Source organism: Talpa europaea, assembly GCF_964194135.1.
Source record: "Talpa europaea genome assembly, chromosome: 12".
Classification (NCBI taxonomy): domain Eukaryota; kingdom Metazoa; phylum Chordata; class Mammalia; order Eulipotyphla; family Talpidae; genus Talpa; species Talpa europaea.
In genome coordinates, this window is record NC_140079.1 from 94403163 (window position 1) to 94417757 (window position 14595).

At 51.3% G+C, this 14595-nt stretch overlaps 1 protein-coding gene across 5 annotated transcripts; it reads right to left on the bottom strand.

Annotated features, from left to right (window-relative positions):
- Positions 1–1596: 1596 nt before the first annotated feature.
- On the bottom strand, positions 1597–14595 carry NTAN1 (N-terminal asparagine amidase; the record flags this gene model as incomplete). Of its 5 annotated transcripts, none has more annotated exons than XM_084249380.1 (10): positions 1597–1842; positions 2190–2303; positions 3733–3830; positions 4709–4762; positions 5258–5311; positions 7135–7208; positions 8739–8847; positions 9141–9206; positions 9364–9385; positions 14515–14595. In XM_084249380.1, the coding sequence occupies 10 exons, from the start codon at positions 14593–14595 to the stop codon at positions 1663–1665; spliced, it is 852 nt and encodes a 283-aa protein (XP_084105506.1). In that variant the 3' UTR covers positions 1597–1662. The 5 variants fall into 5 exon arrangements, with proteins under 5 accessions (XP_084105506.1, XP_084105504.1, XP_084105505.1 ...); XM_084249378.1 differs by having other exon boundaries at positions 9283–9385; XM_084249379.1 differs by lacking the exon at positions 5258–5311 and having other exon boundaries at positions 9283–9385.

Genomic DNA, 14595 nt, shown 5'->3' on the forward strand with positions numbered 1-14595 from the left:
TGTAAAAAAGTGTGAGACGCCCTCTCCTACCCTCCCAGCTGCTGCTTTCCCTGGAGACCTAGGTAAGGACTGTCCACGGGGCGGTGGCAGGACTCTCTAGCCAGCTAGAGCGGGCAGTGCTTCGCCTGTACTTCCCTCTGCCGCAAATCCTCTTCTCCTTTATATACAGTTTATAAACAGATTAAAGGACTCGCCTATTAAGAGTGAATGTAAAGACTCTTCTTGACCATATATATTTTTAAATACTGGGAAAGCTTTTAAATTGGCACATGAGTACAGGCTGTGCACATTTCTACGTCTACTATCAGAAACCCGATAGCTGCAGCCCCTCAGAGCCTGACGGCGACCACACTGTGTAGCCCTAGGTGTTTGCCCTGCAGAATGTACCTTCCACCTGTTCCACAGGAGCTTCTGCAGCTTCTGTTCCACTAGCAGCTCACCCTTTTAGGCCCAACTCAGAAACAAGAACCAGAAAAAAGTCATCTTTCAAAGGCGATCAAGCCAGACTACTGCTGAAATAACTGCAAGTGAGCCCTTGATCACTGCTCGTGGCTACCTTCCCAGAAAGCACTGCGTTGCTTCCCTCACCATCGGCAACGGGCCCTGTGCCTTCCAGTCCAGCCAAGTCAGGCTAGGGGAGACCTCAGGCCCGTGGGGCATTGGACCGGGTTGTGGACGAGAGGATCGGAAGCCTTAGTTCTAACCACATTAAGTTATAATTGCTTTCTAATTTGATGTGATTTCTGACACTTGGCTCTTGTCAAAGTGCAATTTCCTTTTCTTTGGGGGGGGTGCAGATGATTATTTGGTGCAATGAAGTATATAGCAGATAAAGTGGGGGAAGGGGAAATTATCACCTTTAACAAGATTCATTTTTAAATGTTTTTATATATATTTGGAATTGTTAAATTGGTTTTGCTGAAACAGAATTTCACCCTTGAGATACTATTTGAATGTTGGTTTCAATAAAGGTTCTTGAAATTGTTAGCAGCGAGTTCAGTCGCAAGTCTCACTCCTCATCTGCACGGTGACTTCCGTTTGGATAGCAACTCAGCAAAACAAAGGCTTCTGAAAACATAGTTTGCATAATTACCACAATTTTAATGACCTCCACAACTTACAGATTTACCAGTGGCTTTGTATAATTCTCAGATTAAATTTAGTCTCAAAAGAAATTACCTGTTTTAGAGAGAACCATATTGTCAAACAGTAAGGTTTTTCTCCTTCTGAACCTTTCGTCTCATTCATCTGAAGTATGTTTGGATTTGATGTTTCTAAAATATTTGGCGGCAAAAAGTATCTGCGACGTATAAATTGAGTTAAAGTGGTTTTTAACTCAGGTATAATATCTCTTACTTAGCAGAATGGGAAATACTAAGTATCTGAAATAGCTGCGGACAGAACAGCATGGTGGGCGCCTCCTCCACCTCTTATAACTAATCAAAGAAAAAGCTGGAAATCAACTTTTTAGTCATGTAAAAAATAAACCTGAACAATTGCCTTTGCCAAAATAAGATTTTATTTTGAAAATCATTTGAAAGACTGAGGAGGGAGGAGACCTAAGACTCAGCAGAGTGGGTTCCAGATTCTCTCCAGCTCCCCGCTAGCCCCCCACCCCGGTGGTCTTGTGCCAGAAAGTCGCTTTCTTTGGTAAATCCTGTTTTAGCTTCCTGGAGAAGAGATCTTTTCCCATAAGCCATCTTCATTTTTTTTGTAGAGCAGAGCTTTATTTCCAGGAAACAGTGTGTTAGCTGGAGATGGGTATTTTTTTAAAAACATCAAGGTAGATCTAATGTGTTCAACAAAGTGGGGGGGCTCAGCCAGAGGCGAAGTAGAAAGGTTCTGGAAAAAAACAAGATTGGGGCATGAGAAAGCTATCTTCAGTCTATTCCTGCTGTCACAGAAATGCAAAAAGTGAAGTATCTGTGTTCTTTAATTCATCAGGATGGTCTCAGGTCACTATTAAGAAAAAAGGCAGCTGGTCTTCATCAAGCAATTGTCTGTCCAGGACATTACTTATTTTCAGGATATAGCAGTTAAGTGGGATCTACCGATGGATGCATCCTAAAAACAAATTACCACGCACTGAAGGAAACGCAGTTGTTATCTAGCCTAAACCTGTTTTTCCCCTTAAAGATGAGAAACCAGGGTCCAGAGAGTTAAGATTTACCTAACCTATAAATTCTCACCTCTAGTATTTGCTTATCATCTTGCTGCAACCAGAAATCCAGATGTGGAAATGGCATCCATGAGTACGGTCCTATACGAAGTTGTTCAGTCTTTGCATCATAAATGCTAACCATCTGAAAAAGAGCATGTCGAGATTAGAATTTAGGGAATGTTATCACCTTCTCAAACCCTACAGCTGATGCAGGCTGCAGTGCAGTCTGAGGGGTAAGCTTCTGGAAAGTCCTGTCTCGTAGTAACAAACTGCTGCTTACTGAATATGTCCATCATGTCTGGCAATGCACTCTGTGGGTGACATAGATTATTTTGTTTAATCCAAACAATAGCCCTGCAGGAAGGTGCCACTCGTCCCCGTTTGGCCCAGACTACATGCTGCCCACGGGCACATGTTGAGCAAGCATCAAATTTGGGACTCAAAGCCTGTGTGTATCTAGGTCCATGTTCTTCACTACGACAGAACTCACCCCCCACCCCCAACACCTAACAGCCACTCAGAAGCACACCAGTGCCTTGTTCCACGTCGAGAAAAAAATCTGTAAAAGTGCTTTTTTGCTTTATGATCAATTCCTGGAATCCCCAAACTTGCCAATGGTAATTTTCAGCTTAACCAGCACTGGTCAATCTTGGTTACTAGGACTGAGATCTTCTGACTCTTAGCTAAATCTGGGCAGTGATACTACTTGAGAAATTGAAAAAAGAATCCTAAAAATGTTAAATAGTTGACAAAATAGCACACTGAATCCAAGCATTCTTCTCCAATGACAATGTCAGCATTTCATAAGTCAGATATTTGGTGGGTGCTCTGAGGGCCATTTTTTTCCCACATTTTAAGCATTTTTAAATCATTCTTATGCCCATTCCTCAAACATAATGTGAGTCTTGGATTTTTATTTTTGTAACTTTTAAAATGTTTAGTTGAAAAGCACCCGAAGGTAATCAGACTTTCAAAGTGACTGGATAACTCCACAGGTTAGTCGTGCTGTGCTAACAGATTGCCTGCCCTTCCCTGCTCTGTGGGGACTTTAGAGATAAGGTTCCTACAAAGTCGAAGGGCTTGTTCTCTTTAAATCCCCAGTGCAGGGGTTCATAGCACCTTCCCCTAAGCCTTCAAGGTAGAAAACTGGGGTTTTGCCCTCACAACCTAAAAACATTCATTCAAGAACATGTGGGTATGAGCACGTGTGTGTGTGTGTGTGTGTGTGTGTGTACGCACATGTGCACATGCTGCTCCCTGGTCATTTCCAGCTTTAAAGAAGCTGATATAACTATTTAAAATCTATATCTGCTATGATCACAATTGCTTTTACTTCTATAACCACGTGCTTTTTCATAACACTAAGGAAACCCATACAATTTTATAATTGTATAGGAAATCTATACAAAACCTTTATAATTAAAACAAGAGCAATAAAGTCAAAGTTGAATTATCAAAGTTCTTTTAAGCTGACAGCAACCTGTCATCTGTGAGAGCTACAAACTCGAGGCTCTGCAATCTGCTGCCTCCCCGCACCACCCCACTTAACACAAGGCTGAACTGAAACTCACGGGTCCGCCTGTGAGAGCGCGTGCAGCCCGCAGCTCCTCTTCGGGGCCTCGGTCTTGGAAGGAGGCTCTGTAAATCTCTGCGGTTCTAATGTTGACAGCTGTGAGGACAACACGGTGACTTGGAATTGATGAAAGACAAAATCGGAAGGTTTGCACCGCCCTGCATTCTACCCTACACAATGTAGGCCAGGGAGTCTCCTAGGAGACAAGACTGGAAACTGAACAGAACGACCCGTGTCTGCAGCTTGCCTTCCTGGAGAGGGGAGTCGACCTTGAAGCTGCACAAGGTAAGACTATACCCGACTGGGCGCTACCACTGACAGTGCCAGCTCCTAGAGGCTGGAGGGGAGGGTGGTGGTGGCCTCTGATATTGGCCAAGTTGGAGGTTTTTGTTTCAATTTTCACTAAGTTATTTCAGACACAGAAAGGTCTAGAAAATAATGAACACCTGTGTACCCACCTCCTGGCTAAATAAACACCACCACAGATGTGGGGGAGAACTCTGCAGATGCTGCCAGTGTCATCTCGCCCTCAGTCCCAGCGCCTGCCAGGAGGGAAGCGGCTCTGGGTTTCCTCTAGCCTCAGTTTTGCACTTTGCAGGATCTTCGTTCACCATCAAAACCTTACCTGATTCCCAGTATATAAATAGATTCAAATGCCCATGTGCCCACCCCCAGGACACCGGCCCTAGAACAGCACCACTGCCTCCACAGGCTACACAGACTCTGACACCAGGCAGCTCCCCTCAGGATGACTCTGCCTACGTGTTGCATTTGCTGCCTTGTTTTCATGAGCTTGGGGACGTGACATTTTCCCTACTTTGTTGACAAAAGCTACAGGTAAAGCTTGGGTGCCCCACATACACAGAGCCAGGACTTGAGTGTGGGCTGGGACGTACCGCAGCCAGGGGTCACTAAGTCAGCCTGCCCCAGAGCCTGCCCTGGCCGCGCGTCCACCTCTCACAAGCGCTACTCACCAATGCCATAAATGATGGGGAAATGGTTTTCATTTTCTTTCCGGTCATTTAATTCTAACAAACAGAAAAGAAGAATTTTTAAGATCCAGTTTCAAAGAAATGCTAAACAACTGCTTCCTTTTCTATAACAGAGGCCATGAAAGACACACACACACCCACCCTCCTCACCCCCCCACCCCCCCGCCACCAAGGGGCGTGTCAAGATGACAAGGACTCTCTCCCTGCTGAGCTCCCAGAGTAGGGTTTAGTGGAACCAACAGCTGCTGGCAGAGGCCCTCCCTGAGGTCTGGACCCTTCTTCCCTGGAGACCTGTACTTCCAACCCTGGAGTAAGACGGGTTACACTGGAGGGAGCCCAGCCCCTCAACCAAGGTCGGAAGTGAGGTGGACACCGAGGAGGAGGGAAGGCCCTTCCAGCAGCGGGAAAAGCAGAACCCAAAGTCAGCAAAGCACCAGAGACCGAGGCACCCCCGCCAGGTCCTGTGTTAAGGGCCAGGGCAAAATGTTGCTGAAATCTAAGCTTGCTTTTGGGAAAGACGACAGAACTTACCTGTCACACACAATGTCACTAGGTGAATGTCATCTTCTTGCCTGTCAAATTCATCTGCAATTAGAAGTTTAAAATTGGATGTCAAAATACTTCCTAGAAGCAGAACAAAGCTGAGCAAGTGAGGAAGGGGAGGCGCAGCAGACCTCTCCTGATTCGCCCACTGCTCCCCTCAGCTGTGTTTCAGCGAATCTGCCTGTTCTGTTCCCCACTCTGTCTCTGATGAATCCTCTCATCTTCCGCACCTCTGGCCTGTACCCCAGTTCCTGTATGCATAAGTAAATCTTAAAAAAAAAAAAGTGAGGAAGGGGGCAGGGCCAGAAGCCCACTGGGCCGCCTGTCCCACCACCCTCATCCGGGTCCCGAGAACCCGCCTACCGCTGACAGCCAAGTCCTAGCCTCAGCCACAGGAAACTGGCCAAGGAGACAAACCAACTCAGAAGAAATATTTACTCTCCTTTTAGTAACACTTTTTTTGATTATCAGAGTCATTAAAAAAGTCAGATCATTGTAAAAATATCTGGAAAAGTCAGAAGAACACTAGGTCTATGTGGGCTTTTAATGCCCACCGTCTAGCGCTGCTTACTGTGTTTTCCTCCATATTTTCCTGTGCACAGCTGAGTTCACATAATTTTTCGTTACATTATGTACTTTCCCATGTAATCTAAACCTCTTCATGCTCACTTGTGTGGGCACGGAACTATCCTCTGCTAACAAACATGGGAATATTTCCTGGTACTGTTCCCTGCTTGTCTCTGGTATCACACTGCACACTTCAGGTTATTTCCTTAGATTCCCAGCAGGGAGATTACTGGGTCAAAGGCTATGAACCTTTTAAGACCCAAGCAGAATGCCAAGTTGCTCTTCTTGTAACAGGGTGGTCCCCAGGAAAGGGGGAAGTTCCCTGCCCCACCCAAGGGAGGGTGGAGCTGAGCAGGAAGAGGAGAAGGTGCAGAAGAGACTGAGGAAGGAAGCAGGATGGAGCCAGGAGACCTGGAGGAGGCGCATGGAGCCTAGAGACATGTGAAGAAACTGCGCTTGTCTTTTGGTCGTGGACGGGGTGACACAGATGTGGGTGAGACCCGTGGGGAGGTGACAATGGCAGCTTTTATCTTGATGTTGATTTTGCTCTTTTCCTTCTGGGCTTGTCTGATTGTTTCTGACCCTTTGCTGTGGGTCCCCACTGGAAGGTGCTTTAGACTTGGGGCAGGCTTTGGGGCCTTGCTCTGGGCCAATCCCATTTGGATGGACTTTTACCCACGAGGGGACGGGTAACTTTGGGTGCTTCACTTAGAAACTAGACTCTTTGCCTTACCTGTATTGTTTCCTAGTTGTATTAAAGTTCCTTCCCATTAAAGTCTCCTATGTTTTGTGTTGATGCGGCGGATGGCAGAACCCATTTAGAATAGGCAGGTTTGCGGGGTTTGGGCTGCCCCTCTCCCTGTCCTATAACATCCTGACTGGCTACCCAGCTCCAGGGCCCCCGGAAAGTGACTCTTCACGGCCTCGAAGAGGCCTCATGCTAAACAACACAGAACAAAGGCTTTTATTTCCCCCCTTTTAAATACTGGCTAATAGGGGAAAGTGGTGTCATTTTAATTTTCTGCAGATTAAAGTGGACATTTCTGCCAGGAGGGTGATAAGGTTTTTTCACAATTGAGCATTCATTATTCTGAACCGTGTTAACTATTTTAAAAGAAAATCTTGTCCCCACCCACCCTCGGTGCTTAGAAATTTCTCTCTTAGCTATTTGGTCTTTATCTAAGATCCTAGGGGAACAGGACTGTGTGTCGTCCACTCAGGTTGGCTCCTCTTAGGTTTTAGGTTTTGGGATTTTTACAAATTTTTATCAACTTTGAAGGAAAAAACAGTGAACTTACTAAGAAGCTGATGAGTAAGTTTTTGTGACAACTGCCTGTCGTCACTGAAGCCTCCCACGAGGTGCACTTCCAGCCTGGCAGAGAGACAGAGGGTGGTTAGAGGTTTTGCTTTGCATTTTAATTCCCAGCTTCCATGAGCGCTGGTTCTCACGTGCTTCCGGGCCTTGTCCGCGCCCCGGCACATACAGAAGACAGCTGTGTGGGCCACTGGGGAAAGGGCGCGGCTCCCTGTGGGCCCTGCCCAGGTGCCTCATGACCCAGGGGCTCTAGCCTTCACACACACGACGCCCCAGGGTGAGAGCCAACTCCTGCTTGGAAAACTAGCCACCCTCGGGGGGATACGCCCCAAGTCCATCTTAGCTGAGGGGACCAGTTCTGAGACAGGAAGGGCACCAGCTCTGCGAGGGCTGCCCCTCCAACCCGTCCTGCCTGCAGAGCTTTCCTCTATCTTTCAAAAGCACAGGCCCGGGCCCCCCAGCCACACGGCCCCTGAACACAGGCCAAGTGAGACAGGAAAGGGGTTCGTGAGGTAAGATACTAAGTCTGGGAAGCTGCCTCCTGGCAGTCCTCCCTGGGCATGTGGGCATGTACATGAGCACAGAACAGCCCCTCAAAGTCCTACAGGCGGGAAAACTGCTCCACCCCAACTTTCCCATGCTCATTTGTCTACTGACCCCCTTCCCACCATCCCCAATATCCGGGGAACTCGTGCTTAGGGAAGTGCGGCCGTATTTCACACTGCCTTCTGCCGACAATCCCTTCCTGAGAATAAGCCAGAATCCGCTGTGTGCCCAGCCCAGGCCAGAGCATCAGTCGGCCATGAATGAACATTAAGGGGGAGAGGAGTGGCTGCCCCTGAGTCTGGTCTGCCGCCCAGCCCCAGGCAGAAAGGAATCCAGGTTAAGACCAGTCTGTCACGCCAGAGAAACTGACAGGGAGTCAGCTGCTTTTCTGTTCAATCCCTGCGATTCTATGAACTGCAACTGACCGGGACGGTTCCCTCAGGGCTGACCTCAGACTGCAAATAATGGTGGCCACGCCTGAGGAAGGAGAGGGGCCTGTTGTGAGCACCGGCCTCACGGCACTGCTGTCCCAGGCTGCCACTGCGCTGCCTACCCGACCACACGACTCCGGGTGAGCTGCTCTCAGCGGCATACGCCCCTCATGACGGGACGGGGATGGGGGCAAGGGGTGGCAGCTCAGCGCCCCCCATCCCCACCCCACCCCACCCCCGTTCCCCTGCCTTGTTTTCTCCACAGTCCTTCCTATCTCGCTCACTGGATGTCTCCTTGCTTTAGAGCAGGAAGGCCTGGGGGCAGGCGGTCCGCTCTGGCACAGACAGTGTGTGCTCACAGGAAGCACCCAACAAAACATCCCCGGGGAGGAGAGCACCCCTTCTGCAGTCTAACAGCACATCTAGAAGAACACCACTGGAGGGGAAGTACAGGTTCGCCGTCAGGTTCCCATCTGCGACCCACACCGTGCCCCAGCCTGGACCCCCGCCCTTCACAGCAGCTGGGGACGCGGCCGCGGGGGGCGCGCTGCAGCCTCCCCCACGGGGCCAGCTCCGGGATCGCGCGCACAGCACAGTAGGCGCGGCTCACCTTCCACACTGAGCGTGGTCGGAAAAGGACTTTATGGAGTTCATGATCAGGGGGACCTCGGCTTTGGTGTCGGATCCATCGCAGTGTGTCAAGCAGGTGGCCCCGTTACCTGAGGAACAAGGTGAAACGACTCGCGTTATTCCCGCGGGGGACGGAGGAAGCAGGCCACGGCTGCTGCTGGGCACTCAGACCGCCTCGTCCCGCATCGCCTGTGAGAGAGAGAGATAGGTCTGTGCTGCCCAGCCAACCCCTTCAGACCAGGGCGAGAGGGAGGTGCCATGCAGACGAGAGAAAGGTAAGCACAGTCCAGTTCAAATGGGACGCCAGGAAACGCAAATCGAGAACGTACGGGTCCCGAGCGTGGGCGAGCTTAAGTGACGGTCTCCTCGCCCGTCGTCATACCTGTGTGCCTCAGGACCACAATGTGACAAGTGGTAGCATCATCAGAACCCAGAATGGAGATGGAGCCTGTTTAAAAAAGAAATAAAATAAAATATCCAACAGCCTTCTGGGATAGCGCCCAATTCACTGCTTCCTAACCTACCATCCTTTGGGGAGGTCACTGCAAGCTCTCTTTGCTGAACATACAGAAGGCCCTGGGGTCCCACTTGCTGAACAGACTGACCTCTGAGAAGTCTGGCTCTTTCCTGTTTAATTAAAAAAAAAATAAAATAGTGATGGAAATTAGTGTGGGATGAAGAGCTGGAGGGTGGCGCGAGCCAGGGCACGCCGGGTGGGAGGAGCGCTCGAGGAGGGAGAGGTGCGAGGCGCCGCTGACAGGAAGGCGGGACTCAAAGGAGCAGCTGTCACGTGGACGCGCGCAGAGAGAGCAACGAGGTGCTGGTCTTTTTTTAACCTATAAAGGAAGGTCCTAGTGCCTTTGGAAGAAGATGCAAAATCCTTCTTCACCACCTTCACTAAAGAGTGGAGATAAGACGCAGAGACCTGACAAGGGACCCCGAGTCCACGTCCCCCTCTTTACCCTCTGGAAAGAGGAAAGGGCGAAGCCCTGCCTACCCCCAGTCTAGTCCTGCTGCTGGAAATGCGCAGCAAGGAAGTGGCCCAAACCCTCATCCTGCGTCAGGAGAAGGCAAGACGCCAGGGCGACAGCCGCACGGGTAAGAGACGGGGGGCTCACGGCCATGGCTGTGGGTCGGGGAAAATGAAGGCCCTGGCGCGCGGCTGAAATGGTGACTGAAAAACAAGACACACAAAAAAGTACAAAACATTTTCAAGCTATAAACAAACTGTGGGGACAAGACTCAAATGTTCCTCCACAGGAAAAAACACCGGCAAGAACCTCCCCAGCAGCCCCGGGCTGGGAGGGCAGAGCCTGGCGCACCCCTCTTGCCTAAGGGCTCCGGGACGGGTCAGGACCAAGGCAGAACACCCAGCGGCATCCCTCGTCAACAAGCGAATGTCTGAAAGGGCCGTGACTATCAGGTGTCAAAGCTTTTCTCTAACGGAGTGTGTGGGAGTGTGTGTGTGAATTCTTACGTAGGGAGCCGGGGCGGGGGCACAACGCGGGGGATTCAATTCTTTCACAACTGAATTAAAATTTTTTTTCAAAAATGTCAAGTTGATACCACACTGGTATGTAACCATTTCCTTTTTACTGACAAGAAATAAGCTCTGGAATGAACAAAATCTGAAATGAGTAGACAGAGGGCACCGGGCGGCGTGGGGACGGGAGAGGCTTTTCTAGCCGACTTCAGGCTTCTTGCTACTGCTCGTGACCGGTGCTCAGGGACTTAATGACGTGCTGGCCGTGTGAGAACCCTAACGACCAGCTTGACGAATGAGCGTGCTCTTCTGAGGAAGTTCCATTCACTGGAAACAACACAGTCACACGCACGAGACCAGTCCCTCAGCTTAAGAAATGAACTAAGGGAAGTGACTCGGTTTTACCTGGTCTCTCCACATTATTGCCTCTTGTCAAAAGAAGAAAAGAAAAACCGAGGGTTAAGAGAACCGCAGGGCACAGGCAGATCAGCCGGCAAGTCAATGAGAACCACGTGCGGCCGACTGTTCCAGAAGCCAGAACAAGGGGCCTCGTTTTCACACCGCTTCTCCCCTTAACTCAAAATCCCACCAAGGAGCAGGCAGGATGTCCTTATGGTTCCTCCAGCCAGGGCTCACTTTTTGCTTTACTCTTTGAGGGAAGAAAAGATAGGAAGGAAAAGGCACCTTTTGACCACTCGTGCTCACAACCAGGTCACCAACCAAAAGCAAAGCTAAGTGTGAAAAACAAGCACTTTCACACCCAAGACAAAAACCTTTCTCTTAAACACAGCTCCTCCCAGTTCCCCGAGAAACCAGCATAAATCCTCGGGAGAGAGAGAGGAGCAGAGAGGAGGCTGCCAGGGGCTCCGCCGCATGAAGCGCGTGAGCCCACCTTCTCGTGGAAAAGACTTTACAAACGCGCATCCTTCCTCAAATTAAAGGGGCCCCAGTTTTCTCAACTTCTCTGGACACTAAGATTCACTAAAAATCCTCTTCCCCGTCTCCCCTGACAGCCCTGTCCTCCCAGTTCCTACTCAAGGGCGCTCTGGTCACCTGGGGTCAGCGCTCTTCTTTCTGAACAGGGCCAGATAGTAAATCGTTGGGGTTCTGCCGGCTCTGGGGGTGCTCAGCTCTGTGACAGCCTGAAAGCAACCCAGATGCTTTCAGCAAAGGCACATGGCTTCATATACTTGTGGGAGACAGACACCAAACCTTGGCTTTCATACAATTTCACATGTTACAAAATATTCTCTGATTTTTTTTTCCAGCCACTTCAAAATGTAAACCCTGGCTCCCAGGCAGGCCTCCCAAGGGCTGTACCCCCTCCCCACTGCCACTGCCATGGGTGGTGACCCCTGTCAGTCACTCAGCTGCGTCCCCAGGATCAGCTCCTGCCCTCGCCCCTGCTGCCTGGGCCCGTCAATCCTGCTTTTAAAAATAGTGGCGCAAGGGGTTAAAATCTCAGGGCTATGAAGCTATTGCCAGCATCTGCGGCTTGAGTTCAATCCCCAGCCAGGGAGCTGACCCACATGGCTCGGCAGACCTCTCCTGTCTCCCCGCTGCTCCCCTCAGCAGCGTATTTCGGTCCATCTGCCTGTTCTGCTCCCCACTCTGTCTCTGGTGAATCCTCTCACCCTCCCACGCATCTGGCCTGTACCCCGGCTCTTGTATAAAATAAGTCTTTAAGAAAAAAAAAAAAAAAAAAAAACCACCTCTGAGTCCAGTAATTCACTTGCAATAATTACAGGGGTTTAGAGATCAGGTCTGTGAGTGTTCATAACGGTGAGAGACTATATACTCCTGCATGCCTAAAAGCAGGAACTAAGTTGTGATGCATTCACAGTACAGAGTTCTACGGAACCATCTAGCAAGATGGCACAGGACTGGTTACTGTGCATCCAGTGACTGGTCAAGGGCACAGGCTGCAGACGTATTGCCCACTGGAACTTTCTGCAGCGATGGCAAGCCTATAGCACCTGCCACATGTGGCTGTTATGCACACAACTGTGGCCAGTGCTACCTAGAGCCTGGTTTTCAAATTTCACTTAATTTTAACCAACCTGTAAATAGCCACATGTGGTCAGTGGCTACCGTAAGCTAGAGTCAAAGGCAGGGTTCCAGGCCAGGCTTCACCACTAACAAGCTGGGGGAGATTGGGGAACTTACCCAACCTCTCTGTGGCCCACAGTCCTCATCGGTAAACTAGGAACAGCAACAGCACCTACGTTGGTGCTCCATACATTTCTAGGCGTCATTTATTTTTCTTGTTTCTCTTTTTCTAAGCCAGGCACAGCTACAGACAGGCTTACAGCTGCCGGTGCTGCACACTCGGGCATTGTTACAGGAAAATGACACATTCTAGAGCATTTTAAAAGTATATCACATACCAAGGTAAACTTCTGGAAGGGTTTTTTTACCAAAACGTGAAAAATGACTGTGGTCACAAATATTTGTTTTCCTATCAATAATCTTCTTTTTGATATCTCTATTTTCCTAGAAATGGGGGCCCATGACTTGCTGTGGGAAAATTATGAAGCCTTTCATTTCTCCCCGCTGCTCACTAGTTGAAAGGTCCACCTGAACCCCTTTGATCTCGGAGGACTCACCTCTCTGGTTTATTGCCCCCACTCCCTCTGCTCCCACTTGGCCCTCTGCTCTGTGCCGCCCCCCCTGCGCGCCTAGAATATTCTCCCCCTTTTCCTTTGGAAATCATTCTCATGCCTCCTGCCGTCCCTGGGGTCACTGCAAAGTGACCCACCCTACACATTCCTGTCCCTCAAATGGTCCCCACTACCAGCCTTTCCAGGTCAAGTCTCTTGAGCAGACCGAAAGCTCTTCAAGGCGAGCCGCCCTCCACACTCAGTTGCTGCCTCAGCCACTGAGCTTTCTAACATTTATCGCAGAAATTTTCAAGCAGACAAGACCACAAAGTGTCACTAGTGTCTTCAGGCTCTGGAACTGTTTCCCGTGGTGAGTCCCACTCCTGACGTCACCGGCTAATGTGTGCCAGTGACACGGGAGGCCGCCTACTGCCCAGGGGCCGGGCCTGCGTGGGCTCTATCACCAGTGAGCTCTCGAAACGCACGCGGACACTCACAGCGCTGTCCCCTGCTGCCGGCCAGCAACTCTGCCTCACCCTCCGATCATCCTCGGGTCATTCTGCCCCCGTTTATAGAACAGGCATGTATCCAGCAAGGACTCTAGGCCACGGGCTACAAAGCACACCCCTTCTCTGCCTGCAGGAGGCTTACACTCTGGGACACAGGGCAGAGGGAGAATGATCCAAACAAGTAGGCAGACAAAACAATTGCAAACTCTGCAACTGCCCGTTGGCTGGAAACCTCAACATACGCAGTCCCTGAGTCCAGTCTACACAGTCCCTGAGTCCACACGCTCGGTCAAGTTCCTGCACTTGACGTCTCAGTGAAAGGGGACGAGCTTGCTTCGTGGCACTTAACCACTCGTGATTTCTGTGTCACCCTTTGATTAAAAACATCCCGTCCCCATCTAGACTAAATGCTCTGAATGGAAGGGCAGCGGAGGCCTCCCATTCACTGGGGGCTCCTTCTCTGCTCTCTAATCACTGGACCGATTGCTTCCCCTTTATCTGGATCAGGGGAACGTGGCCCCCATTTTTCCAACACGAGGAACCCCTTTCCAAACCGTCCCTGCAGGCGCGTGGGTTAAGGGTGCAGAGATCCATTTCAGGACAATAGCAGGAAAACAAAACCAAACCCTTGATCAGGGCGTGGTCCTCCACCGGCCCGGCCGGGGAGAAGCTGGTCCCTTTCTTCCGGCTGCGAGCGCGACCCGGGGCTCGAGTCCGGGGGAGAAGACGGGGCGGGAGGCCCCGGGCCCCGCGGGGTCCCCTGCCCGACGCCGGCCGCAGCCCGCGGGGGTAACCCCCTGCTTCAGGCGCCCCCAGGACGGCGCGAGGCTCCCCGCCGGGGGGGGCTCCCCTGCCGGCGCCTGGCGAGGGCGGGCGCCCAGATTCGCCGGCGGGTCAGGGTCAGGCGCGGACGGGCCGCGGCCGCCGGGGAGGGAGGCCCGGGCGCCGCCGCGCCGCTGTGCAGCCCCGGGCCGGCGCCGCCCTCTCTGGGCCCGCGCCCCGCGGGGCCCCGGGTGCCCTCCACGCCCCGGGCAGAGACGCGCCCGGGGCCTCCAGGACGGGGGCGGCCCCGGCCCCGGGCCCCGCGCCGAGGTCCGAGTCCGCGTCCGGGCGGCCCCTGGCGGGCTCCCCGCGGCCCCCGAGCCCCCGCGCGGCCCCGCTCACCTCCAGCGGCGGGTGCGCTCGGACCAGGTCCCCGGCGGACTGCGGCAGCCGCACTCGCCGCCCCTCCACCAGCAGCGGCAT